This window comes from Ovis canadensis, chromosome 11 (assembly GCF_042477335.2).
Source record: "Ovis canadensis isolate MfBH-ARS-UI-01 breed Bighorn chromosome 11, ARS-UI_OviCan_v2, whole genome shotgun sequence".
Classification (NCBI taxonomy): Eukaryota; Metazoa; Chordata; class Mammalia; order Artiodactyla; family Bovidae; genus Ovis; species Ovis canadensis.
This window is the reverse complement of record NC_091255.1, coordinates 52,961,479-52,988,617: the sequence shown is the minus strand read 5'-3', so window position 1 is coordinate 52,988,617 and position 27,139 is coordinate 52,961,479. Positions and strand designations below refer to the sequence as shown.

Here is a 27,139-nt window from a genome sequence, read left to right as displayed (position 1 = left end):
GAAGAAATAGTATAGTAGGGAATTTAGGTGGAGAAAAGAGGCTGAATAACTTGGTTTACTTGGAAAGCCAATCAAGTTCCAGACAAGGAACTTGCACTGTCTATGTTAGGCCACCGGCGTCTGTTTGGATATCAGAGAGTGCCCCGCCTTGGGCTCTCTCTCTCATGGATCTTAGAAGCCGGGACAAGTAAGTAAACATGGTGAGCCTCCACGCCCCAGATGGAAATTCAGCCGAAAAAGGGAGAAAAGAATGACATGCCCAGCATCAGTGCAAGACTCCAAAAACTATTTTTCAAAATCAGCTTATATACCCCAAGTTGTACATAATGGAATATACAGAGTTATGCAGGGGCAGCAGTCCTGACCCTCATTGAGACAAGGCTTTCTTTTTGCATACACCCCCCCCCTATACAAAAGGTCTCAGGTGGTTTACATTATCTTCTGGCCAAGAGGCTTGTTAACATTTTTATGGCTCTCTTCCTGGATAATTGTCTATCAACCAGAAAACTCCTTTTCCCTAGAAGTGTTTTTTCTTTACTTTGCATCACCCTCAAAGTACTAAATAAAGTTATGTTCCTGTAGAACAAAGGTGCAGTGGGTTATAACAAAGAAAGTACTTAACTCAAAGACCTAATGTTGCTAATACCAGGTCTACTACCTGTTTTTCTATATACCAACTATATCTAAAAATAAAAGATATAAAAATTTGGCAGCAAGTATTGGCTCAATAAATGAAACCTTTCATCAGTCCTAATGATTTTGACTCCTCGGAAGCCCCTATATTCCTAGGATGTTTTAAGCTTCCTGTGCCTCCCGCAGTTAGGAGGCCTCAAACAATCTCATGTGCAGATGTACGAGTCCTGCAGGCAGGCTAAAAAGCCATCAGAGGGGTTTTTGAATTGAAACACCCTTTCAAATGCAGAAGACTAAAAGCCTTGAGGTGACTTTTCCCAGGGTGTGTCAGGAGAGTGGAAAAGTATAGTACAATAAGGCAGGCATATTCTTATTTTTGGGGGTACATGCTCAGGAAATACCAGGGGGAAAACCTGAGATCTGACTCGACCTTGCACATGAGGTCTCTGCCACATGACCTTGTCACGGGTGGGATTCCTCAGGCTGGCTCCCGGCAGACTAACACTTATTTACTGCTTTGCTAGCTTGTTCATTTATTTTTAGCTTTTTGTATTTGAACCAACTCCTCCCCGCCCGCTGCCCCTCCCCCAAAGCTGTGTAACACCCAGATAGTTCATCTTTAAGGTCATCACACCCATTGCAAGGAAAGACATCAGGATAATTTACTAGCAACTGGAAAGACCCAGGAGCATCATGAAGCCCTCTGGCATAGGAAGAGGCCTTGATCACTCTTGCCCTCTTTCTCTGTGCCTTTCAGAGGGGTGTTGGCATCAAAAGCACTCCTGTGACAGTGGTCTTGCCAGATACCAAGGGGAAATCCTACCTCTTCAACATCATGGACACTCCAGGTAGGATATCCCTGACCTTTTACCTTCAGAACCTTGCCCAGCTTGTTTCTCATGGTCCCACACTTTCCAGAACAGAGCGTTGCATCTTTGTTTTCACATTTCCTCGCCTTTGTTGAGATAATCTTCTTTTTTTAACTGTCTCTTTTGCATCTAATGAGTTAATTAGCAAGCACTCTGCTCTAGACCTTCTGTTTTGTTCCTCTGTTGACTCTGCTTTACAAGATTTAAATTTGGGGGAATCTTATAGTCCTGTATTCATTGGGGCAGCAAAGCTGAGTCACACATGGTCCTGGGCTCAGGCCGTCTCAGTCTTTCAATCTTTTGAAAGAGACTGGGGGAGCACACACCAATGGCTGGGCGACTTGCAGGTTACCATACGTTGCCCTGTGGTTGACTTTCTCTTTGGAAAGGCCCAGCTCAGGGTTTTCCTGTTTGGTTTTTGTTTTTTAATTTTTGTCCACAGCATGTAGGACCTTAGTTCCCCTACCAGGGATTGAACCCACACTCCCTGCATTAGAAGGTAGAGTCTTAACCACTGGACCACCAGGGAAGTCCAAGGCTTTTCCTTTTTTAAATAGGAAAATTTGGGTTTTGACAGATTGGCCTTCTTTGCCCCATCAGATGCCCGTTGCCCTCATACCCCTCAGCCTCTGACTCCCAGCCTGCACCCAGCAGCCCGCTGCTGTGCTGCAGGCCCTCCTTTGCCCTTTTTCCTGCCTCCAAGTTGTCTTCTGTCTCACAGAACTCTACTCACTGCTGAGACTGGTATAGTCTGAGTATGAATGCCTTATGCCCTCCTTGGTGAAACGCTTCTTTTGTGTTTGAGGGTCTCCTGGATAAAAACTTAATCCAAGCTTTTAGTGACTCTCATGTGGAATTTTATACCCTGCAGGGAGCTGTGGGGAGAAGGGAAAGAGAATATTCGTGGGTTTGTGTGCTTTGAAACCCCACCCCGCCGCCAACCATGTACAAGTTATTTGTGCCTCATCCTGCCACCACACAAATTGTGACATACTTGGTATTTGTTTTCCAGGACACGTGAATTTTTCTGATGAGGTCACAGCGGGCTTGCGCATCTCAGATGGAGTGGTCCTTTTCATTGATGCTGCTGAGGGCGTGAGTCCGCCTCTGTTCTCTTAGACCCCTCCTCCCTGTTACGTTTGCCCCGCATGATGCCCAGAGCTCTGAGTGAGCTGGGAGCTAGAGAACGTGAGAGTCTGTGGGATTAAGGTTCACGTTTGCTGTAAAAATGAAGGCAGCAAATGAAAGTCAAAATTAGTTCTCATGAGACCCTCACTCCCTACCCAGTGAGGCACAAAATGGTCACAGAAATGCAAAGGTAAATAAGAGAGGGAGGAGAGTTTGAAATGTTAAGAGTTTGTCTAAGCTAAAGAGTTTGAAGTTAAAAGATCTAGGGTGTCTTTTATATTTCTAAATAGAAAGATGTGGTCATTTGACTTAACCTCATTCACGTTGTCATCAGTGAGATAGCCAGCAGAGGGAGCTAGAGTTGCCCTTTTTTAAAATTGACTTTGTTTTGGAATAATTTCAAACTTGCTGAAAAGTTGCAGTGACACAGAGCAACTCGCCCTCATTTGTAATTCTCTCTCTGTACATGTACGTACGCACTCACATGTGTATGTGTTTCCCCTTCGTACCATATGAAAAGGAAATATTTCAGAATATATTTCCTAAGAACAAGGACATCACTTATGTAACCATAATAGGCTTAACAAAATCAGGGAACTTAACATTGATACAATTGTTGTACAGAAATTTTCCTGTAGACCTTAGTCAGTCCCAATAAATGTCCTTTATAGAATTTTTTTTCCTAATCCAGGATGATGCATAACATTTAATTTTCATGTGTCTTTAATAGGAACGGTTCTTTTTTTTTTTTTTTTTTAAATTTTATTTTATTATTTATTTATTTATTTGGCTTCTTCTGGGTTATGGCACACAGGATCTTCAATCTTCACTGTGGCATGTGGGATCTAGTTCCCTGACCAGGAATTGAACCCGGGTCCCTGCACTGGGAGCTCAGAGTCTTAGCCACTGGACCACCAGGGAAATCCCAATAGGAATGGTTCTTTTAGCTTTCTTGGTCTTTTATGACATTGGCATTTTTGGAGAATATAGGCCGTTGATTTTGTCAGTTGTCTTCCAGAGTATGTTCATGGCTACTGGGGTACATTACTTCTAAAATTTCTCACTGAACACAGATAATATACACCCATACATAACTGTTTCTATACATACATATTAAAAAACATTACCCTGGAGAAGGGAATGGCAACCCACTCCAGTATTCTTGCCTAGAGAATCCCATGAACAGAGAGGAGCCTGGAGGTCTGCAGTTCATGGGGTCACAAAGAGTTGGACATGACTGAGCGACTAATAGTTTTTGTATTTTACCGGAAAATACTCCTGTTAGGTTTTATTCCAGTTGAACTAAAATAAGGAATCAACCATTGGCCTAATTTTTAGGAGAGGTACTTTAAACTTGAAAGAATATGTATCTTATATGTAGCTGACCATCATAATACACAGTTATTTAAACTTGACACCCTGAAATAAAGTTATTTTTATAAACCAAAAAAAAAAATAAATAAATAAAAAACATTAATGTAGTAAAAGAAAAAATCAATGTATCTTAATACCCACAATTCTTTTTTGTTTGTTTTGTTTGAACCTCGAGGCTTGTAGGATCTTAGTTCTTAATTCCCGGACCAGTGATTGAACCTGGGCCCACTAAGTGAAAGCACCGAGTCCCAACCACTGAACCGTCAGGGAATTTCCCTGATACCCACAATTCTGTTTCCGCACCACAGCTTCCTAAGCCTTTCTCGGTTCCTTCTCTGGCACTGAGAAACTTGGCTCCCCAAAATCATCAGTGGATTTATTCATTTCTCAACCCTACCAGGTCACCTCTTAAAATTTCCGACTCTGCTGTTGAATAAGATACCCTCTGCTTCCCCCTCATAATCTGTTTCCTCTCTTCCACATCCTTCATATTTTATTTTTATTTTTATTTTTTTCATATTTTAAACTAGAACTTTCTTTGACTCTGTGCGGGCCTGTTCTGCCCTCTTTGCACTCATCCCCAGCTTCTGTGTCTCAGGTGATGCTGAACACAGAGCGGCTGATCAAGCACGCGGTGCAGGAGAGGCTGGCAGTCACCGTGTGCATCAACAAGATTGACCGGCTGATCCTGGAGCTGAAGCTGCCACCCACGGATGCTTACTATAAGCTGCGTCACATTGTCGATGAGGTCAACGGGTTAATAAGGTAGAGGAGCCCCCGAAGTAAACCTCCTGTCCCCGGCACTCTGGTTTTTATAAATCTTAACCTTGAACACCTCTGGGGGCAACTCTGAGCTCTTGGCATGCATTGATGAGCTTGTTGGACACAGCTGGAGGAACATTCTGTGACTCTACAGGGACTGACTCCCTAGCCTTGGCCTCATTAACTCTGCTCCTTAACCAGATAGGCAACTGGCTGCAGATCCTCAGTTTATTACTGCAGTCACTTCCCTGAGCTCTAGAGTCAGTCTCATCTTCACCAGCCAACCATGTAAAGTTGGAAAGGTTCCTTAACCTCTTAGAGCCTCAGTTTCTGCTTCCATAAAAAAAGAATAATAGTATTTGCCTAATGAGATGTTACAAGAAATTAAGTAGATAGCCGATATAACATACTTAGCACAGTGCTCAGTGATAATAGCTTATGGGTGAATAATGTCAGCTGCTGTTATCTTATTAGCACAGACTCAGTAAGAGAAGGAACTCTTGGCTTTTGTTTCTTACGGAGCTGCTTTTCAACAAGATGGATTTGGGGTTTAGGTTAATAAGTATGAATGATGGTTGGGAGACCTTGGAATCATGGTGGCTTTGAAGAATAGGTTAAATATTTCTTAAGGACAGTTTAACCTATAGTGGAAAGATGTACGGATAACTTCTTGAGGCCGCCTGCAGGGCTTGGGAGGAGCCTGTCCAGCTGAGAAAACTCCTCTCCGCCCGAGGATCCAGGACAGACCCCTCGTGGCCCGGGACAAGTTCACCTTTAGGAACACCCCCAGTTTGCAGTGCTGGTTCTCAACAGGGGTATCTTCTCCCTGACACTGGAGAGGCTAAGAATGACCGGAGCCCAGTGTTACAGCCAGAATCCAAAAGATGAAATGATCTACTTCTCTGAAGACAGGGCAGGGGTCGTGTAGGGCTGAATCGTGATCTACTAGAATAGGAAGTTAGGAAGTCAAGAAGTCACATCTCAAGCGCCAGACAAGAAATATCACCATAAATATATTGTTTAGAAATATGGAGGTAAATGCTCTAGAAGCAGCTTTTAAAGAAGTTGAAAACACTTGCCTCTGGGGAGCATAACTTGGGAGTGTGGTAGGGGAGTGCTCTTTAGAAGCCTGTACTTGTATTTCTAGATTAAGAAATTCCATAAAGCAGTGTGTCAGGAAGGCTTGGGTTGATTCCTATGTGCTCTGGTTTTCTTATAAATGCTAGTGAACTTGGGGGTACTGTGGCTTCTGTATGACTTTTAAGACTAAATGTTTTAACGTGAGTTTGTAAAGCAAAGCCAGACAAGACCATATGAGAATGGGGAGCAAAGTTGCTTTTTTTTCATTCATTCATTCATTTACTTATACTGGTATTTCTGTTTGTGAAATTGAGATTTCTCGAATGTACTCCTGTTTTATCAAAGTAGTTTCATTTCCTGTGTTCTGAGGTGTTTGTCCTCCAAGTTTCTCTTTGTCTGGTGCAGTTAACTTCTCCAGGATCATGCAGTGTGTTTCCAGCTCTGGAAAATCATCTTGTTACTGGGAGTTAGGGAACAGCTCCATCATGTCACTTTCTTGGAGCTGGCTGTTGGCGAAGCTGTGTGTGTTATGCAAACCCTTTCTGCGTGCAGCCGCTGGAGAAAGGCTATGATACCGAGTGCTGCCCTTCACCCTTCGCCTCGGGCCCACATGCAGCCCAACCCAGCCACACACTCAGGGTCATCTCTCTTCCAGCATGTACTCCACGGACGAGAATCTGATCCTTTCCCCGCTCCTGGGCAACGTCTGCTTCTCCAGCTCCCAGTACAGCATCTGCTTCACGCTGGGCTCCTTTGCCAAGATCTATGCTGACACCTTCGGTAAGCTCTGGCTGTCAGTCTGTCTCACCAGCTTCCCCAGAGTCCTGTGTGCGTTTCCTGCTGAACAGTTCAGAAATGGGCTGCACGCCAGAGTCTCTGCCAGAGAGGGCACTGTATCAACTGTTACCAAGTCACATTTGGGGCTCTTTTTGGCCCCGAGACTCTTCTAATCAGGCTCTGCTGCTGCTGCTAAATCACTTCAGTCGTGTCCGACTCTGTGTGACCCCATAGATGGCAGCCCACCAGGCTCCCCCGTCCCTGGGATTCTCCAGGCAAGAACAATGAAGTAGGGTGTCATTTCCTTCTCCAATGCATGAAAGTGAAAAGTGAAAGTGAAGTCAGTCAGTCGTGTCCGACCCTCAGTGACCCCGTGGACTGCAGCCTTTTAGGCTTCTCTGTCCATGGGATTTTCCCGGCAGGAGTACTGGAGTGGGTTGCCATTGCCTTCTCCCTAATCAGGCTCAGTGGTCTCCAAACAGTAGAAGGATGAAGGTGCCTGGGAAGAAATGGGTGAAGAGGGGGCTCATACCAGGAACAAGAATCTCAAGTGAGACAGGTTTTGTCAAGAAGGAATTATCCATGCTCCCAAAGCCTTGCAGGCCTTTTCCTCAAAGATGGAATCTCTCTCACCAGTGGTGCTTCAAGCTGTCTTTCCAATGGTATCCAGACACATAAGGGGCTTCCTTGGTGACTGAGTAAAGAATATGCCAGCAATGCAGGAGACTCGAGTTCAGTCCCTAGGTCGGGAAGATTCCCCTGGAGATGGAAATGGCAACCCACTCCGGTATTCTTGCCTGGGAAATCCCATGGACAAAGAAGCCAGGTGGGCTGCAGTCTTTGGGGTTGCAGGAGTCAGACGTGACTTAGCGACTGAGCCACCAGCACCACCAGGCACGTAGATGTTTCATAGGCCTACTTGAGAACTCAGGTTGGATTCGCAGCCCACTGGGACACGCAGCAGAATGATTTTATATGTAGGTCCCTGGAGCCGTAGCACCTGAGCCCTGGGACCAACTTCCCAAGTCTCAAGACAGTCCCACATGCTCCACCTCTGTGCCTCCTCCTGGGGCGCCAGTGTTTGTTTGCAGCAGTCAGTGGTCCTGCCTCACTTTCAGTATAGAATTGTTTGCTCTGGTGAAAGTAATGGGCCAATTGAAACTTGGTCTTTTTTTTAAACATGTATATATTTACTGCATCCTTATTTGGAAAAGTGAAGAATAAAGTAAAACCTAGTCAAGGAAACAAAATTCACCCATAACCTCATTACCATAACTACTGCCAGTATTTAGATACAGTTCCTTCTTTCTCTGTTCAGTGTTTTACAGCAGTGAGATCTTATTTCATATATAATTACATAAGATAAATATTTACATAATATTAGATCATAAGAATTTGTCTGTTAAAGCTTATCTGTAAATACTATTTTGGGACTTCTCGGAAGTCTAGTGGTTAATACTCCACGCTCCCAGTGCAGGGGATGGGGGTTTGATCTCTGGTTGGGGAACCAAGATCCCACATGCTGCACGGCACGTCCAGAAAAAAGATTTTCTATAACTGCCCATTGGTCCACTGTATGGATGTATACTTTCTCATCATTAGGCATATATTTTGGTTGTCTCCAGATGGTTCTTCCTAAAAAAATGGTTAGATGGACAATAAATGAAGATCATCTGAACGGGGTTCCAGTTTATGTTTCTGAATGTTATTTGAATCAGCATATGAAGCAAAATCCAAGACTGTTTATGTAATTATATTACATTGATGTTTCAGTTTCTGACTGAAAATGGCCCTGAGCCTCAGGCGAGATTTATTACTCATCCTTTGAACCCAGTGTTTATGCAGACACCAGCTCTGGGCCCCAAGATCATTCTGAGACGCCATGTATGGACTTGTGGAATGTCAGCCCTGGAAGGAGCCAGGTCATCGAGCCCTGCCCCATCATTTCCCACGTGGGAAAGCTATGCCCAGGGACACAGAACTTACTGGTGGGCTCGGAGCTAGAATCCACCTTGTGCTTTTTCTATCACACCATCCTGCCAGAATTGAGACCACGTCCTCCCGCCAGGATTACAAGGCGTGGTGAACCATCTCTGACCTCGGGGAACTTCCTCCAGTGGGTAGACAGAGCTCCACAGTGATGAACGACAGGAAGGTGGTGTGGGCAGAATGCTGGTGGCTGCTGTGGGCGGATGGGGCTGGGGGAATTCAGCTCCAAAGGCCCAGGGGTCTGAGAAGGCTAAAGGAGAGGGGGATTGGACGGTAGAGAGTTAAGGAGCCAGGGCTTCCGGACTCCCTGGGCTGGAAGAGGAGGCGAGGATGCAGGAGCAGCTGTTCGGGAACAGTGGATTCATCAAGGAGAGGCATTCAAGCAGGCCTGGCAGCTTGGGTTGGGAGCACATGGAGGGAGTTTGGAATGCGGGGTTAAGGAGTTTAGACTTTATCCTGTAGGGAATTAGGAGCTAGTAAAGATTGGGGTGGGGCTTCCTCAGTGGCTCAGAGGGTAAAGCGCCTGCCTGCAATGCCGGAGACCTGGGTTCGATCCCTGGGTTGGGAAGTTCCCCTGGAGAAGGAAATGGCAACCCACTTTAGTATCCTTGCCTGGAGAATCCCATGGATGGAAGAGCCTGGTGGGCTACAGTCCATGGGGTCGCAAAGAGTCGGACACAACTGAACGAGCTCACTTCACTTCACTTCTTCAAAGATTGGGGTGGATTGGTGTGTGCAGGGCTGGCCTATCTTTGGCCAGAGAGGAAAGGGACATTTCTTTACACATTTTCACCAGTATCAGATAGAGGGTTGGGAATATTGGCTTGATGTTGACTATGAGATTGAGGGTGGGGAGTGGGGGTCGATTAGAGAGATATTTGCACATTCTTTGTGTCAGTGTTTATTTAACTTCTGTCACACACTGGGCCTGGTTCTTTGCCTACACAGCTCAGTCTAGTGATTATAGTGTAGTGTGTGTTAAGTGCAGGAGTAGGAGGCGTGTAAAAGACACAGTGGTTCATGGGAGAGAGAGAGTTTCAGTAACTAATAACATGGGAAAGAAAGGAAAATACGGTGCACGAGCTCTGGACTTAGAAGATCTTGAATTTTAAAAGCCATAATAGCATTCTTATTCTTGCTCTTGCTTCTTTTCCTGGGCGTCCCTGCTGGCTCAGACGGTAAAGAATCTGCCTGCAATGCAGGAGACCTGCGTCCATCCCCGGGTTGGGAAGATCCCCTGGAGGAGGGCATGGCAACCCACTCCGGTATTCTTGCCTGGAGAATTCCCATGAGGAGCCTGGCAGGGCTATAGTGCATGGGGTTGCAGAGTCGGTCATCAACCCACTCCGGTATTCTTGCTTGGAGAATTCCCATGAGGAGCCTGGCAGGGCTATAGTGCATGGGGTTGCAGAGTCGGTCATGACTGAGCAACTAAACACACCTAAAGATTCAGTTAGGTAGGGATATAGAGGGATAAACCGTATATTTCCTGTTAATTTTTTGAGGTCTTGTGGGATAAACAAGTCCAATAAAATTTCCTTTAAAAAAAACATAAAAGCCACAATGGCTTGCTTCAGTCTGGTGAGGATTAGCAGTTGCAGTCAAACTAAAAATTAAGTCAAACTGAAAAAATGACACAAGGGTGGGCCTTGGTGTCTTCTCTCCAGAGTGCCAGGTTCTAGAGTGTAGAGGGCTAGTTGGAGCTTTGGCGTGGTGCTGCTGCTCCGCCCACACTCCCATGGAATGGACCTTCCATGGATCAGGAAGGAATGAAGGAATTTTAAGCATCACTGCAGAAGGGACAGGTTTAGGTGCAAACAGAGGATAGAATTTAGGCAGTTGAGCCTGTTCCATTAAAGGAAAGAATATAAACTGTACCTTTGTCCGTAGCTCAGTCATAAGCTGCCTGGAGATGGAGCTACCTGGGTGCTCATTTGGCTCCAGCATCACCTTGGCAGCTGCGGGCCAGTCGTGTCCCTTGTGCTTCAGTATCTTTACCTCCCTGCCTGGACAGAAGTGAATGTCTGGACCTTGGAGAGGAAGGTGCTAGAATTCCTCAGCTGGAAACCACTGGTGGCACATTCAACAGAATTCAAACAGTACTTTGCTAGGTAGATCATCATCGTATGGCTTTTCTTACAGGTGACATTAACTACCAGGAGTTTGCTAAAAGACTCTGGGGTGACATCTACTTCAACCCTAAGACGTAAGTAGAGCGTGGGAAGTGGACTCTCTGGAGGCATGATCCATCCTCCCAGTAAGTGAAAACAGAGAACGAGTTCTGGCCGTGAGAACCTGCTTCTTGATTAAACCTGAGCTACCATCTTGCCTCCTCTAAGTGAGCCGGCTTCGTGTGCTCCAACAGGGTTTGAGGCATTTCCCTTGAGGTCCCCACAGCTCAGACCAGATGTGCAAGAGGGTCGTGACCCATGCCCTCTCAGGTGTCCCTATTTGGAAGTTTGATGACCTCACACATTCTTTCCTTTCAGCTTGGCTTTGCTCAGGTGCAGAACTTAGGAAGTGCACCCTTGGGGTTGGTGACACTGCCTTCTCCCTCCTGGATCTCCTGTAACTCTTGATCTCTTTAGGCGGAAGTTCACCAAAAAGGCCCCAACCAGCAGCTCCCAGAGGAGTTTTGTGGAGTTTATCTTGGAGCCCCTCTATAAGATCCTTGCCCAGGTGAGTATGTCAGGTCCCCTGGCTCAGATCTGCCCTTCTAAGCACAAGGTGGAAAAAGCTGGTGAACTTGGACTTCTCCCTGGCCCTGAGCCTGCTTAGTTTTGTATTACTCAGTGTGAGGATGGTTAGTCAATCTTCTGGATCTTGAACACTCCAGTCCTTTTAAGTGCTGTTGAAATCAGAGTAAAGGAGGAAGATAGAAAAGGCACAGCCTAGAGAAATGTACAAAAATTTTGACTATTCCAAAGAATGTGACACTTGAGAAATAATAGTTTCAGTTACAGGGCTTTGCCTTACAGATATAATTGTTTCTCAAACTCCTCCAGTTCTTATTTTTATACATACATAAAAATATATATGTATTAAGGGGACTGGAGGCGTCAGGAACCGGGGGAGCTACCATGCCTCGGTACGCTCAACTGGTTATGGGCCCCGCCGGCAGCGGGAAGAGCACTTACTGTGCCACCATGGTGCAGCACTGCGAAGCCCTCAATCGGTCTGTCCAAGTTGTGAACCTAGATCCTGCAGCAGAGCATTTCAGCTATTCCGTGATGGCTGACATCCGAGAACTGATTGAGGTGGATGACGTGATGGAGGACAATACTCTGCAGTTTGGTCCCAATGGAGGATTGGTATTTTGCATGGAGTACTTTGCCAATAATTTTGACTGTCTAGAGAACTGTCTTGGCCATGTAGAAGATGACTACATCCTTTTTGATTGTCCAGGTCAGGTTGAGTTGTACACTCACCTGCCTGTGATGAAACAGCTGGTCCAGCAGCTGGAACAGTGGGAGTTTCGAGTCTGTGGAGTTTTTCTTGTTGATTCTCAGTTCATGGTGGAGTCATTCAAGTTTATTTCTGGCATTTTGGCAGCCCTGAGTGCTATGATTTCTCTAGAAATTCCTCAAGTTAACATCATGACGAAAATGGATCTGCTGAGTAAGAAAGCCAAAAAGGAAATTGAGAAGTTTCTAGATCCAGACATGTATTCTTTATTAGATGACTCTACAGGTGACTTAAGGAGCAAAAAATTCAAAAAATTGACTAATGCTATATGTGGACTGATTGATGACTACAGCATGGTTCGATTTTTGCCTTATGATCAGTCAGATGAAGAAAGCGTGAACATTGTATTACAGCATATTGATTTTGCCATCCAGTATGGAAAAGACTTGGAATTTAAAGAACCAAAGGAACATGAAGATGAGTCTTCTTCTATGTTTGACGAATATTTTCAAGAACACCAGAATGAATGAAGAGTTTATTTAAAAAGTAACTATATGTGTGAGGAGCTTGTGGCTGAACTGCCAGAACCTTCTTTTAGGAAGATGGAATGCTAGAGAAAGCTACTTATTTAATGAAAAAAATAATACTTGACTCTTTATCAACAATCATCAACATGCCTGAATCAAGTTCTTAGGTATTCTGAAAGTGCTTCTGGTTAAAGTGGCATCGTTTGGTATTATTTTAACAGCATCAATTTAGATTTTAAAAGTTGAAGTTGAATGTACATAGATTTGTATATATAATATAAATTAGGACCTGGGGTACAGTTAAGACCAGTCTACTTTTAATTTCACTGTTGATCTTTGTTATTTTTGAAGTTTTTTTTGAGGGACAGGAATTATTGTAACAAAATATATATTATGTGTCCAGAGAAATAAAATCTGGAAGGATAGAGATAAGACCATTGTTTATTAGTAGCTTCTAGTTTTCCTACACTGAAAATGTATTATTTGTGTAATTAAAAAATGAAAAAAGTAACTATGTCTTAAGATATATATAAATAAAAGAAAAATAGCACTTAAAAAAATATATATGTATTAAGATGTATATATATGTTATAGCATTATAACATCAGGAAAAGGGGCAAAAAAGCTGGCAATAAGTTTTCATCGGTCAGAATCTGATGAAAGAATTATGGTACATCCCATAAATGAAGTATTTTATAGCCATTAGATGAATGATTTTATGAGCTTGATTTTAATGATGATTTTGGGCATGTATGTATGTGATGTTTGTCAGATTGAAAAGCAGGCATGAGGTGGTGGTAAGGATGCAGCTAAATGCATGCAATGCTCCAAAGAAAAGGGTATAATGTTGCATTTGTATGAATTTGTGCTCTCTGAAAGGCAGAACTAAAAGGGCAATAATGTTGGAGAGAAATTTTCCATGCAAACCTTTTCTCCCAAGACAATTACACTTTATATCTGTGTTATGTGTTTATGCAGGTGTTTAGTAAGCACTGTGCACGATGAACACACACACATAAACAAAATGTGTGGGGCCATTCCAACTGACAAAATAGTGAAAACATAGCAACAAGACAGAATAACACGATTAAATTTATTAGTGCTGGAAAATACTTTGTATCTTGTGTCAGACCAGAATGGATTAATAAAAGAAAATTATAGCGCCTCTCTACACAGAGACCTCGAGTCAGCTGGGGATGATTTAGCTTGGCCCCATCCTGACAGCCGATAGACTGCTAGGTGACCTTTTTTGGTTCCTTCCATTGCAGTGATCCTCTAAATCTAAGTCTCTAAATAGGGAAGGAAGGGTATGGATTCCCTGAGTGAGATAAGATGCTGCTTTTCAGACACCAGAGGGCAGCACTGACACCGGTCTGTCTGAGAGAGCAGGTGTGGGCATTTCCCTGAAACCAAATTGGTATCCTTGCCCAGAGCTCTCCATGTGGAAGAGAACGCAGTTCAGTGACCCTTCCTATTGCCCTTTCGTCCTCCCTTGTCCTCTGGATCACCCAAGCTGATGTGGTGTCTTGCTGCCATCACAGGTGGTGGGTGATGTGGACACCAGCCTCCCGAGGACCCTGGATGAGCTTGGCATCCACCTGACCAAGGAGGAGCTGAAGCTGAACATCCGCCCCCTGCTCAGGCTGGTTTGCAAAAAATTCTTTGGCGAGTTCACAGGTAAGAAGCTCGTCATCATCACCATCTCCTCCATGTGTATCATGGAAACGCTTCTTTAACCCTCAATCAGGGTACCAGTCACCTGGGTTTTTTTTCTGAGCTGCTTTACTTAGTGGATGGTACCAGGAGTTCTATCTTGGGAAAACAAAAGCAATTAAATTTCCCTTCCAGGAGGAGCATGCAAGTAAAAGGGAATGGAGAAGCAGATTCTGAAGTTGTGGTATTTTTGCCAGAGGGCAGTTGGGAAAGTAGACTCGTAGGTGTCATGAAATGGTAGGGAAAGCCCCCAACTAGGACTTGGGAGACGAGTTATAGACTCAGATCTCTCTTTCCCCTGAGCTCCTCTTTCTGGTATTTTAGTTATGCAGGAGGCAGGTGCTGTGGTAGAACAAGGCCTAGACTGGCTGGGAGATGACCTGAGTCTCGATCTTCCTCTGGCTCAGTCCCAGGGGGTCATCCCGGGTCAGCCACTCAGTCCTTCTGGGACTGATTTCTCATCTGTAAAATCATGGAGGCAAAAACGGTGATGGCACAGGGCTCTCTTAGCAATCACTTGGTTCTATGTCTGTTGGGAATTAGGTATCTGAATCCCCCGAAGTGCATAATTTTAATGGTTCATTCTGGGCTGGCCATCCATCCGACAAAGGAGATCCCAACTAAAAGCAGACATGCCAGCACCCCAAGGTGCTAATGGAGGTTCTGTCTTGTATGGCTTATTGGCTGTTAGAAAAAGAAAATAGCTATTTGAACAGAAACATATGCAGTGTTTCCCGGAGGGAAGAGTCAGTTCGGAGATTGTTCTAAGTAGATCTATAAAGAAGAGATGAGGTACTTATTCGTGGAAGAGCTCAGTAAGTGCCTATTCACTGAAGGTCATGGACTGATACAGATATTTCCAAGTTTTTGTCAGTTCAGTTCCAAGGAGCCACTTAGACCTGCTTCTTGCTCTTCCCTGGCATCCATGTGACTCCAGATCCTTTAGCAGCATGCACCCAAGAAACAGGGTATCATGTCTGCCCAGAATCGTAGAACCGTGTCTTTTAGAGCTGAAAATCAGTCTCTCACTGTTAGTTTTCTGACCATCGTGAGTGGATGAGAACTCCCCACTCCCTTTCCTTGTGAGAGTTCATACTAATGGCCATCTCTTCTCCCTCCGCAGGCTTTGTGGACATGTGTGTGCAGCATATCCCTTCTCCAAAGGTGGGCGCCAAGCCTAAAATCGAGCACACCTATACCGGCGGTGTGGACTCTGACCTCGGCGAGGCCATGAGTGACTGTGACCCCGACGTAAGGAACATGGCCCCCCTGTTCTCTGATTCCCATCCCTGCTTTGTGGGAACTCTGTGTTTTCAGTTGCAGGAGTAATCCCTTCTCCATCCCTGCATGGCCCTCCCCCTGGGCATAGTCAGACTGACCTGAATTCAGAGCCCAGTGTTACCACTCCTGGTGATGAGATCTTGGGAACGTTGTTCAGGTTTTCTGAGTCTGAGAGTTTTGGTGTATAAAGTGATAATAAGTTGTATGTGGAAGTTATGAGAAGTAAGTAAGATTTAAGAAAGGGTTGTGATTGTGTTTAGCTTGGTGCATGACAGATAAGAAAGATTCAACAAATGGTAACTAATCTCACTGGTCCTGGCTTTTAAAACAATCTTTCCCAGTCATTCCTCAGACATTCTCTAGTTTCTTGGCGTAAACATTACAGCCAGTTGAGAATTATGAGTTTCTTCTTTGAAGAAATTCGGGACCAGTTAATGTTGTAGTCTTGCAAGTTGACAGTGTTAGTTTGCCATCCTAAACCTGCTTCTCTTCCCCAGTGCCCTCATCCCCCGCAGGAAAAAGGAAGAGATTTTTTTTTGCTATGCCTGTGACATGTCTTAACTCAGCCGGGGGTAGGCCTTGGTTGTAATTTTTTCAGATCACCACGTTATCTTCTCAGTTTGGGCTGCTTCCTCATGGAGCTCAGGTCATTGCTGACAAGGGAGGGGGAGACGGTGGAACTTATCCAGAGTGCGTGTAGTTGAGGGACACTCTGTCCCCACCTCCAGGGTCCCCTGATGTGCCACACGACCAAGATGTACAGCACAGATGATGGAGTTCAGTTTCATGCCTTTGGCCGAGTGCTAAGTGGCACCATCCATGCTGGGCAGCCTGTGAAGGTACTAGGGGAGAACTACACCCTGGAGGATGAGGAAGACTCCCAGATATGCACCGTGGGCCGCCTTTGGATCTCTGTGGCCAGGTACTGCCATCCAGAGCCCCTAGACGTATGCCTGGGCCTCTGCACTGGGACTGCCCTGGCAAGCTGGAAGGGGTGGAGGGGTGGTCCTCCTTGGACACACAGAAGCTGCTGGCTGCCTGTGATAGGGGTAAGATGACCCTCCCTCAGCAGATGTGTTGACTTCTAGCGCTTACTGTCCGAGGTTGCTGGGGTCACAGGGCAGCTACTGTTGGGGTTGATGCCAGGAAACCTGCCTTTGCCTTTGGGATGCTTTGAATGAACTCCTGTAGCAGGATTTCTGTGTTTACTCATCTCAAGCCTCTCTTCCTCTTCTGTGTTCCTTAAATCATAACCTGCATGTCTCTTCCCCAAAAGACATTATTTCCCAGCCTCTACTGGCTATTCTTTGACCAAGAGAGACAACTTTGCTGAATCCCTTGGAGCATCCCAGTCTGCAGAATTAAACTTCGCTTGGACCTGGGGGCTGCTCGTCAGTTCATCAGCTTGGCATTTTAGCTAGAAAGCGGAACTGAGCCTCGCCTGTTCCTAGCTGCTGCGTCTTGCCAACAGCCCCTTCCCCCACCCCCTCCAGATGGACCCCATCCTCTAGAAGATTAAAGAGTTAGAAGAATTAGAAAAGAGTTAGGGAGTGACAGAGGATGAGATGGTTGGGTGGCATCACTGACTCAATGGACGTGAGTTTGAGCAAACTCCAGGAGGTGTGAAGGACTGCAGTGCTGCAGTTCGTGGAGTCTCAGAGAGTCAGACACGACTTCACAACTGAACAACAGGAGAGCTGCAGTATGCTCTGTGGTGCTTTGTGCATCTCCTCACAGTCCACCCCTGAGGCAGTGGTTTGCTTGCTGCACACATCCAGCTTGAATTAGATTTGCCTGTGTTATGCTCATGAAGTACCTTTTGTTTGTTTTTTCATGGCACCTTCAGTTTGTAACCACACACACGTGTGGCCATATGATTGTTTAATTGCATCCCTCCCCTGGTAGAATGTATCTAGCTTTTTTTTTTTTTTTTTTGGCTGACCCTGCTCCTGGCTCAGTTTCTGGCAAGAGCTGGTGCTCAGTTAGGTTTTCTGGAATGAACACCCTGCTCCCAAGTTTCATTGCTGCTTACTGGACGCTGTTCCAGGTACCACATCGAAGTGAACCGTGTTCCTGCTGGCAACTGGGTCCTGATTGAAGGTGTCGATCAACCAATTGTGAAGACGGCAACCATAACCGAACCCCGAGGCAACGAGGAGGTAGAGTTTCTGAAAAGGCAGCTGGGTTGGCTTAAGCTGCAGGATCACAGGGAGCCCCAGCACGTGTGAGTGACAAGCAGCAGAACTCAGGGGAGCGTGAAGTGGAGTCACTGCTGCTCCTGCTGCTGGGCCTCAGCATGGGCTCCACCTTCTAGATCCAATGCCCCTGGATTCTCCTTGGACTGAGCTCCTAGGAATTAGGAGGGGCTTCCCTGGTGGCTCAGATGGTAAAGCGGCTGTCTACAATGCAGGGGACCTGGGTTTGATCCCTGGGTTGGGAAGATCCCCTGGAGAAGGAAATGGCAGCCGGCTCCAGTATTCTTGCCTGGAAAATCCCATGGACGGCGGAGCCTGGTAAGGCTACTGTCCATGGGGTCGCAAAGAGTCGGACACGACTGAACGACTTCACTTCACTTCTCTTTTTTAAAATATTTATTTATTTGGCTGCATCAGATCGTAGTTGCAGCATGCAGGATTCTTGTGTCATGCAGGATCCTTTGTTGTGGCGCATGGACTTAGTTGCCCTGTGACATGTGTGATCTTAGTTCCCTGACCAGGGGTCGATCTCATGTCCCCTGCATTAACCGCTGGACCACCAGGGAAGTGCTGGGGGGCTCTTTTTATTCTAAGTCTTCTTTTTGTTCTGCCAGCATACATGGGAAGACGTGGCCCTGCAGGTTGCCTCCAAGCAGCACCCTGGCTCCCAGTGCGGGGATAGTCCTCCCCCGAGCAGTCCCTCAGCTTCTCCCTGATCTCTGCACAGTTTGCACCTGCTCAGGCTAGGTGTCCTCACAGCTCTGCTGTATTTTGGGTCTCAGGCTCAGATCTTCCGGCCCTTGAAGTTCAACACCACGTCTGTTATCAAGATTGCCGTGGAGCCAGTCAATCCCTCTGAGCTGCCCAAGATGCTGGACGGCCTGCGCAAGGTCAACAAGAGCTACCCGTCCCTCACCACCAAGGTAGGCCCAAGGCCACAGCCGCTGCCGCGCCCCATGAGCCCCGGCAGAAGGGTCTGCTGGTGCCACCGCTGCTTTGCATTCATCAGGCAACTCTGATACCTAGAAAGCACACTTTGAATTGATTTTCCAGAAGATGTACAGGGAAGAGTGAGTCATTCTGAGCCTGCCAACATACCTTTCAGAGGAGTTGGCCAGGGCTAAAGGGTTAGCTTATATCCATGGACATGATGTTTTTCTCCTAAATGGCTACGATGAGAATTCAGTCCATGACATCACACCCAGTAGCGCTGTGCTCGGTGGTCCGGGTGTCTTGAGGACTGACTCGTAGGTCACTGCTCCCCACTAACCCTTCCCAAAGGGAATGGAACCAACACAGTAGTGGCTTTTCCGATAGTGGGCTCGGCACCTCCTCCCAGCTTCTAGCCTCGATGCTGTCTCTGTCTGCTGTGGCTGGCATAGGAGAGTCCAGCCTGTGACCCCCAGGGCTGTCATGTTTTCAGGTGGAAGAGTCTGGCGAGCATGTGATCCTGGGCACTGGGGAGCTCTACCTGGACTGCGTCATGCACGATTTGCGGAAGATGTACTCGGAGATCGACATCAAGGTGAAGCAGCTGCTGCTGTCTTGAGCGCCTGCTTGGCCAGGAGCTTGGCTCACAGCTCCAGGTTGATTGTTCAAGCAACCAAACCCTTGATTGCCTGGGAAGGTCCAAGGGGAGAAGGGTGCAGTACAGGAGGTGATCTGCATGGGAAAAGCAAGAACTCTTGCTCCCGGCATGGAAAGGATTTGAGATCTGGTTTGCCCTCTTCGGGGGATGTTATTCTCAATGTCTGCGTTCAAAGCCAAGGCTCCCAAGCCTGAGCTATTCTTGGTCTTTCATTAAGAAAATAGTTGCACGACTAACCCATCTATGCTGATCAGGGCTCAGCATGTATGGTTTCAAGGAGGGAGCAGGGACTGGCTCTTCTGGATTCCCTGTGAAACCTTAATATAGCCTCTGAATTAAACTGCCTGTCTCACAGCTTTGGTCTCCCAGTGGACACATTGTCTACAAGGCTGTGGGGGGTGGGAGTGAGTGCCCTCAAGTGCCCCCTCTTAGCCAAGACTGGCGCTCTGAAAGACACCAGGTGTCCTGATAGGGGGCCGTGTGGGAGCTTCCAGGAGGAGCCATGCTGCCAAGGGTCGCTGAAGATGGAATAGGCGCTCACCAGTCAGTCTCTCAAGCCAGTGCTGACAGACCCACAGGTGTCAGTGAATGGTGGTGGGACAGCTATACGGCTGTTGAAAGATACTTTGAGGAACTCTTAACTAAGGCCCTTATTTGATCCTCCACTCGCTCTTGGCTCAGGAACATAAATTGTGCACTACACTCAATTTTCCAGGCTTCTCCTCAAAGGTACAGACTTTTAGCCTGAGCCTGCTACGGTGCTTGTCACTAATTCTGATCAGGACGGGTTCTCACGGAGATAGTATCAGGGGAACCTTGCAGTCCCCTTTGGCAGACGGTTGTCCTTCCAAGAAAGTGACACCTCGCCTGACAGTGTATGTTATGCCTCAGGTGGCGGACCCTGTTGTCACGTTCTGTGAGACGGTGGTGGAAACGTCGTCCCTCAAGTGTTTTGCTGAAACTCCCAATAAGAAGTAAGTTGTGGGGGGTACTTCCCTGGCGGTCTTGTGGTTAGGACTACGCACTTCCATGGCAGGGCGTGCAGGTTCGATCCCTAGTCGGGGAACTAGGATCCTAGATGCCACGCAGCACGGCCAAAAATAAAAGTAGAAGAACCCTGGGGGTCCGAGTGATCCTGGGACTCCCCCCAAGCCCACCCTAGCCGCAAGCACTGTGAATATAGAGACCCTGAGTCTCGAGATGAGGTTACTTCGAGTACCCGAGTTTTATCCCAGCCCTCACATCCCCTTTGCCTTTGTTCACAATGCTGTGGAATTCTTTGCCTTAGTTACTCCCAGGGTGAGTGTCTTAATGGCCACCTCTCCTCTCTGTGTAATGTAACTATCTTAAAATCTCCCCTAGCAGCAACTCTGCTGTTTGACTGGTTGATATACTAATACTGCTTAAAGTTTTAAAAAAGAGCATTTCTCCCCAAGCCTTACTCTTTTTTAAGTGATGGATTCAGATGAAAGAAGACAAGCCGTTTCTGCTCTCCTCTGCCCCCGTGGCTTTCCTTAATGTCACTGCCTTCGCTCCTCCTTCTGTCATCCTCTTCTTGGGAACCACCCTCCTGCTAGTCCTGCTGACCCGCCTCATTACCTGTTTCCTTGCTGACCAGGAACAAGATCACGATGATCGCCGAGCCTCTGGAGAAGGGCCTCGCAGAGGACATAGAGAACGAGGTGGTCCAGATCACATGGAACAGGTGAGAGCGTGGTTCCGATTCCCGAGCCAGACAGCTCACCTGATGAGCCTCTGACATGACACGCCCCCTCTCTGGGAAGTGCTTTTGCCTCTCCCTTTCGCAGTTGTCCCGGTCAGAGTATGGGTAGCTGAGGGCATTGTTGGCCAGAAAGGCAGGATCCGTGGCCGGGGAACTGGCAGTCCCAGACTGTCTGACACCATCATTTCCCTCCCCCTCCCCAGGAAGAAGCTGGGAGAGTTCTTTCAGACCAAGTACGACTGGGATCTGCTGGCTGCCCGTTCCATCTGGGCTTTCGGCCCGGATGCCACTGGCCCCAACATCCTGGTGGATGATACCCTGCCCTCGGAGGTACTACAAGACTGGTGGGGACCATGCGGCCCTTGCTTATTAGCTCTTGAGTGGAAGAAACTCCAAAGTGTTCTTCTTTTCCCGGAAGTACTGTGTGTCTTCCGGTGAAGAAGAGGATCCTTTTACTAGTGTGCCGAACTTCTCCTCCCTCTAAACTCTGGCTGTGGCCAGGGTCACTGCTAAGGGGCCCTCCCATTCTGTGCAGGTGGACAAGGCTCTTCTCGGCTCAGTGAAGGACAGCATCGTTCAAGGTTTCCAGTGGGGAACCAGGGAAGGGCCTCTCTGTGATGAGTGTAAGTCGACCAGCACCTCTGCCTTCTCTGCCCTGTCCTCTGGGGTCCTTGCGTCTGGGTGTGTAGTCCGGGTGGGCTCATCTTTGGGACCTGGCAGGAGACACAACTTGGGGCCCACACGGCTGTCCGGTGTTCTGAGCCAGCTTCCTCTCGTCTCCTTCCCTGTCCTGGTGGTACGGCTTGGTACATCCTAGAAATAGAAGTCATGTCTAGGTGGACATTTGCCTTTCATTCCTGGAATGTGTTTGAGGACGGATATCATCAGGAGGATGGGACTGAAGTGGTTTATAGAGCAGGACTGAATTCAGTGGGGACAAATGTGCAATTCCTAAAATTTACTCTACATCCAAAAATAATCAAATATCTGGAAAAGAAACACAAACTTCTCGAGCTACTTTATGTGGTCTGAGTGTGTCCTGAGACCAACACTGCAAACATCTGCCTACCCTCTGACCTCCATATACGCTGTTAGAATACACACTTGTAGGCTGATTCTGTACCACATCCCTCGTGGATACAAGACAGCTTCAGTGCTGCAAGAGGCTCCTTGCTGCTCGATCCCTGCACCCTTGACTAGCACCAGACCCACTCCCAAGGCCGCTCCCCCTTTTCCTTTTCAGTGATTCGGAATGTCAAGTTTAAGATCCTAGATGCAGTGGTTGCCCAGGAGCCCCTGCACCGGGGCGGGGGCCAGATCATCCCCACAGCCCGGAGAGTCGTCTACTCAGCCTTCCTCATGGTGAGCGAGGGGGGCTATTCTGACGGGGCCCCTCAAGACTGCTGTCCCCCAGCTCTGCCCAAGCTGAGGAGCCCTGTCATCCCGCTTTGCTGCAGGCCACCCCTCGTCTGATGGAGCCCTACTACTTCGTCGAGGTCCAGGCCCCTGCGGATTGTGTCTCTGCTGTCTACACGGTCCTGGCCAGGCGCAGGTAAGCCACCAGGCACCTGAGGAAGGGGGCGGCAAGCCTGAGTTCCAGTGAGAAGGAATTCAGAGGGGCTGGCCTCCCGACAACCTCCACTCCTGAGGCCTAGGTTTACAGAAGGAAGCAGGAAAGGGATGAGGCATCCCCAGCCTCACTACATGTCATAGTTTGAGGTTTCTCCTCGGACCCCTCCTCAGAGAGCTCCTGGGGGATGTCAGTCAGTGGTGGGGGGGTCTGCAGGGCCTTGTCCTATCAATCTTCCACTCTTGCCCACAGGTCGCTGCCCCTTTGACTTCCATGGGGAGCAGTGGGAAGAGCCCCAGCCGTTTCCGCCCTCTGTGGGGCACTTGCGGTTATTCTTTTCTCTGCTGGTCAGCAGTTGGGGGTACATTGCTTCTCTGCTTTTGGCCTCCGCAGGGGTAGGAATTCAGCCTTTATTTTTCTGTCTCAGGGGACACGTGACTCAGGACGCACCCATCCCAGGCTCTCCTCTCTACACCATCAAAGCTTTCATCCCAGCCATCGACTCTTTTGGCTTTGAGACTGATCTGCGAACTCACACACAGGGCCAGGCCTTTTCCTTGTCTGTCTTCCACCACTGGCAGGTAAGAAGATGGTGCAGGCTGGCCACTGCGGTCTCCCACCTCTGCAAGGCCGTCCCCTCTGACCTGCCCACCTCCAGGGGGATCGCCAGCATCCTAGAGAAGCATCTTGCTTCTCGGCCTAGCAGCTCTGAAACCGCTTTGCCTTTCAGATTGTACCTGGTGACCCTCTGGACAAGAGCATTGTCATCCGCCCCTTGGAGCCACAGCCAGCTCCCCACCTGGCCCGAGAGTTCATGATCAAAACCCGTCGTAGGAAGGTACATGTCCTCAGGCCCACGGCTGTCCCTCCACTCCCAGGTGGTCTTGTCAGGAGCTGGATTGCTCTTTGTTTCTTGCCTTTGGACCCTCCTCCCAAAGACTAAGAGCATTTTACTGCACAGCGTGGGGAGACGTGGTCTTCCCAGGCTTCAGGCATCCAGGCCTGGGGCCACATGCCTGGGAAGGGAGAGCCTTCTCCTGCTCTGTTACGATACCCTAATGGCAGGACTCCCGAAATAGCTCAGCCGGCACATGCCCCCCGCCCCTTCACTCAAGTACAGCGCAGTCATGCAAGACTCATTTTTGCATCTGCCCTCACACTCTGCAGGGCCTGAGCGAGGACGTGAGCATCAGCAAGTTCTTCGATGATCCTATGTTGCTGGAGCTCGCCAAGCAGGATGTGGTGCTCAACTACCCGATGTGAGCGCCAGGCCTCATGGCAGCTCCCACTCCCTGCGCTGGGCCACACCCTGGACTTGAAGCTGGGCCCTGGTGGGCCTCAGACTCCACGTGGTCAGAGCATGTCTGGGGCTGCTGCGGCCATCCTCAACAAGCCCGGAGCCCCCAAGCCTCCAGCCCAGAGGGAGGAGCATTGGGCCTCCTGGTTCCTCCTATGGCCTCAGCCTGGCTCCATTCCCAGAGAAGAGAGAAGAGCTCAGGGTCCGGGAAGGAGAAGCGTCTGGAAGTGTTGAAGCCCAAGGGGCCCTGTCTTCAGGATTTACGTGAAATTTTTTTTTTTTTCTTAGTCGAAATTTGACCTTAGACATGTTATATAAGTGAACAGAACATTCTGACCTCTGCCTTGGTCCATTCCTTTCATCCCCACTGCTCCACCCTCTTCCCTTCAGGCTCGTCCTGGCACTTGGGTCCTAGGTCTCTGTCATCTCCCACGAGGCCTCCCTGTCTGCTCCCAACTGCAGCCTTCTTCCTGCCTGGTCCCCAGAGAGGAGCGCTTGCCTCTCCACTCAGTGTTCCCATGAGCACTGAGGCCTCTTTACTGCCCCTGCTCCCACTCCTGTGGGCGGCACCTGAGAGGGCTGGGGAGTGGTTGGGTCTCTGGGATCAGAGGTCTCCTCTGCCCCCGAAGATTCTCCTTGCCCTGGAGGTCCTCTGGTCCCCAGAGCCTTCCCTCGCCCTGCTGTCCACTGTGTGAAGGAGAGACTGGTGAGTTGCCTCGAACTCCTTTATTAGGTGCACACCCAGGATTGACGAGGTCCGACCGCCCTGGGCCGGTAGGACTCCTACTTCTCCCTGGTATCCTGCGCGGTTTTCTTGATGTAGTCTCGGTACATCGTGTACACAGCGCCTGTGTGAGGGAGAAGGGAAAGCGCCCCGTGACATCGCCCCCTCCACCCATCGCCTGGCTCTCCCGGGTGTCTGGGGGCACTGACACTAGCCGTTCCCTCGAGAGTCCACCTCCTTGCTCATCTGTCCACCCCAGGTCTCAACAGCTGCTACAGACACTTGGCTGCACAGCCTGGAGAGACAAGCCATGTGACAGTTGACAGAACCCTTGCACGTATGTTGTCTGAGAAACCTCTCAGCAGGGAGGGAGGGAGGCGGACCCCGGTGGTTCTTGCCATGTTGCACATGGGGAAACAGAGTCTGAGAGAAAGGGACTTGCCACTGTCACACGGCGAGGAAGTAGCAGTCTGCCTTCTGATCCAGAGAGGAAGAGAAACTGCTGCGTGTTCTCTCACCTCAGGACAGACTCATGAAACAGACTATGTACCTTCCCCTGAACACGGGAGAATAATCAGGGACCCCAGAAAATGTCTCCTTACGCGGGTTTCACCAAGGCCTTGCTGTGGAGCCTGGTGTAGGAACAGGGGCTGAACTCATGTCCTATAACTGTCAGGGCTCACAGCCAGATTTTGCCCCGTCAGTTTTGCCCGCATTCTCCCCCAACCCCACCAGCTACTCACCCAGCATGATTGCGCCCACAGCACAGGCCTGTGCTGCCACTCGGGTGTGAATCAGGTGTATGGACATCTTGGTGGGACCCCGAGCCTTCAGCCGGTAGATCCGGTATGCTGCCACCAGCAGGCAGCCTCCTAAGCCTGCAGAGGCAGAGAATGTGACGCTTGGGCCGCAGTCACCAAGCACACCGCTCTCCTGAAGAGAGACACTCACTAGGCCGACTGGGTGTCTGGATAACCAGCTGCCTTCCTGCTGCTGCTTTGGGGCGGGGGGCACCTGAGGGAACTGGGGAGTGGTTGGTGGAGTAGGGGCTGTCATTAGAACATTGAACTGTTCTCAGTGAGTTTTTCAAAGTGACCGCCTCCTTGCAATAACTGCCCCCCCACCTCCCTGTACAAGCAGCCCATCAGCATGACTCTCCCACCTCCCTGAGCTCTTCATCAACCACTGCCAGCCCCCATAGCTGTTCTCTTCCCCTCCCAGGGCCTCGGGGCAAGGGGGCCCCAGACTGCCCCTGCCGGTCCTGGCACGTGTCGGCATCCCACGCGCTTGGCTGGCTGCCACCCCCACCCGCCCAGACTGCCTTGCCTATTGTCAGATGTGCCGCCTTTGCTCTTGGTTCATTCCCTTCTAGCTGTTGATTAGTCAGTGGGCAGGACCACTCGAGTTCAGGGCTTCATTCTTTGAAAGGACTAGCAGACAAGTGTGTTCCAAGAGAAGGCCCCCTCCTCGCCCCGCATTCCTTCCTTTCCCACTCACCTATAGGCACCAGTGGAGACTCCCTCGTCTTCCTCAGGAGCTTCTCAGACACGCTGTCCTCACCCTCGGGTGGTGCCCACCAGCCTCTGTTAGCAGACATGATTCTGCACCCAGATGTTAGCAGCTGGGGCTCCTAGGCTTCAGCCCAGTCCTAGAAGGAGGCACCCGCAACAGTAAGAACTCCAGTTCTCCTCAGTCTGGGCTGGGAAGGAGGAAGTTGCCTGCTGAGACCTCTCTTACCATGCCCAACATAGCCGCTACTTGTTCCGGCTGTCCTGCCTCAGATGGCTGGACTACTAGTGCCATTTCTCCCATCTCTTCCTCTCAACATCTGCCTCTTTCCCCAGCTCATTCCAATTTCACTGTTTTCTCTGCCTCCCCCTCTACCATCTGCGTCCCTATGGGTGTGATCCTTGGGCCAAAAAAGGCAGCTGGAAAAATCCTCAGATGAGGGTGGGAGGAACAGGCCTTTAACCTTGGGTCCCCCATGGGCCTCGAGTCTGTGATGGTTATTCCCAAGGGAGGTGCAGAGGAAGACCTGGCCCTGGGCAGCCAGAGCCATCCCAGTGTTACAGCAATGGTGACCAAACCACCAGAGCCAGAGATTGAAATAATTAGACGTGGACTTGTCTCCAGGTCCATCTTTTGCCAGGTTCTTTTCAGTTGCCAACCCCCTGCCTCCCTGTCCTGGGGACCCTTACTGCTCTACTTGTAAACCCCTATAAATGTCTGCTCTTATCACAAACTAGATGGAGCCCCAGACTGGGGATTCTGCCTGCTGGGCTCCTTCTAAGTCTAACCCCAAGACAAAAGTCCCTGCTTGAGGCAACTTCTTATCCCTAGTTGCCTCTCCTCCTGGAGAAGCAAGGACTACCGGCCCCACAGGTCCTCAGCATGCTGGTGCTTACCCTAGGAGATGGCTAGAAAGTGGAGTGCAAGCAGTCTGGCTAAGGCTCAGCGTCTGCTGTTTTGAATTGGCCAAGAGCTGATGATGGAGCTGCCACTAT

The 27,139-nt window shown here is 48.7% G+C and overlaps 2 protein-coding genes and 1 pseudogene across 3 annotated transcripts in view; 2 read left to right on the top strand and 1 right to left on the bottom strand.

Annotated features, from left to right (window-relative positions):
* Positions 1–24,247, top strand: part of EFTUD2 (elongation factor Tu GTP binding domain containing 2) — a 40,891-nt gene extending 16,644 nt beyond the window's left edge. The window contains exons 8-28 of the mRNA XM_069543629.1: positions 1,391–1,481; positions 2,515–2,597; positions 4,603–4,769; positions 6,502–6,626; positions 10,755–10,818; positions 11,201–11,291; positions 14,086–14,221; positions 15,381–15,508; positions 16,267–16,460; positions 17,586–17,697; positions 18,516–18,656; positions 19,157–19,258; positions 20,213–20,295; positions 20,940–21,026; positions 21,248–21,374; positions 21,580–21,667; positions 22,288–22,406; positions 22,502–22,596; positions 23,042–23,195; positions 23,345–23,452; positions 23,782–24,247. Coding sequence (XP_069399730.1) covers positions 1,391–1,481; positions 2,515–2,597; positions 4,603–4,769; positions 6,502–6,626; positions 10,755–10,818; positions 11,201–11,291; positions 14,086–14,221; positions 15,381–15,508; positions 16,267–16,460; positions 17,586–17,697; positions 18,516–18,656; positions 19,157–19,258; positions 20,213–20,295; positions 20,940–21,026; positions 21,248–21,374; positions 21,580–21,667; positions 22,288–22,406; positions 22,502–22,596; positions 23,042–23,195; positions 23,345–23,452; positions 23,782–23,877 — 2,391 coding nt within the window. The 3' untranslated portion in view covers positions 23,878–24,247. The remainder of the gene's footprint in view (positions 1–1,390; positions 1,482–2,514; positions 2,598–4,602; positions 4,770–6,501; positions 6,627–10,754; positions 10,819–11,200; positions 11,292–14,085; positions 14,222–15,380; positions 15,509–16,266; positions 16,461–17,585; positions 17,698–18,515; positions 18,657–19,156; positions 19,259–20,212; positions 20,296–20,939; positions 21,027–21,247; positions 21,375–21,579; positions 21,668–22,287; positions 22,407–22,501; positions 22,597–23,041; positions 23,196–23,344; positions 23,453–23,781) is intronic.
* Positions 11,343–13,098, top strand: LOC138415263 (GPN-loop GTPase 3 pseudogene; annotated as a pseudogene).
* A 375-nt stretch (positions 24,248–24,622) lies between the features above and the next one.
* HIGD1B (HIG1 hypoxia inducible domain family member 1B) lies at positions 24,623–27,139 on the bottom strand. 2 transcript variants are annotated; one of them, XM_069543637.1, is made up of 4 exons: positions 27,041–27,139; positions 26,133–26,283; positions 25,379–25,513; positions 24,623–24,759 (listed from the first exon to the last, which is right to left on the bottom strand). In XM_069543637.1, the coding sequence occupies exons 2-4, from the start codon at positions 26,230–26,232 to the stop codon at positions 24,695–24,697; spliced, it is 300 nt and encodes a 99-aa protein (XP_069399738.1). In that variant the 5' UTR covers positions 26,233–26,283; positions 27,041–27,139; the 3' UTR covers positions 24,623–24,694. The 2 variants fall into 2 exon arrangements, with proteins under 2 accessions (XP_069399738.1, XP_069399739.1); XM_069543638.1 differs by lacking the exon at positions 27,041–27,139 and adding an exon at positions 26,373–26,538.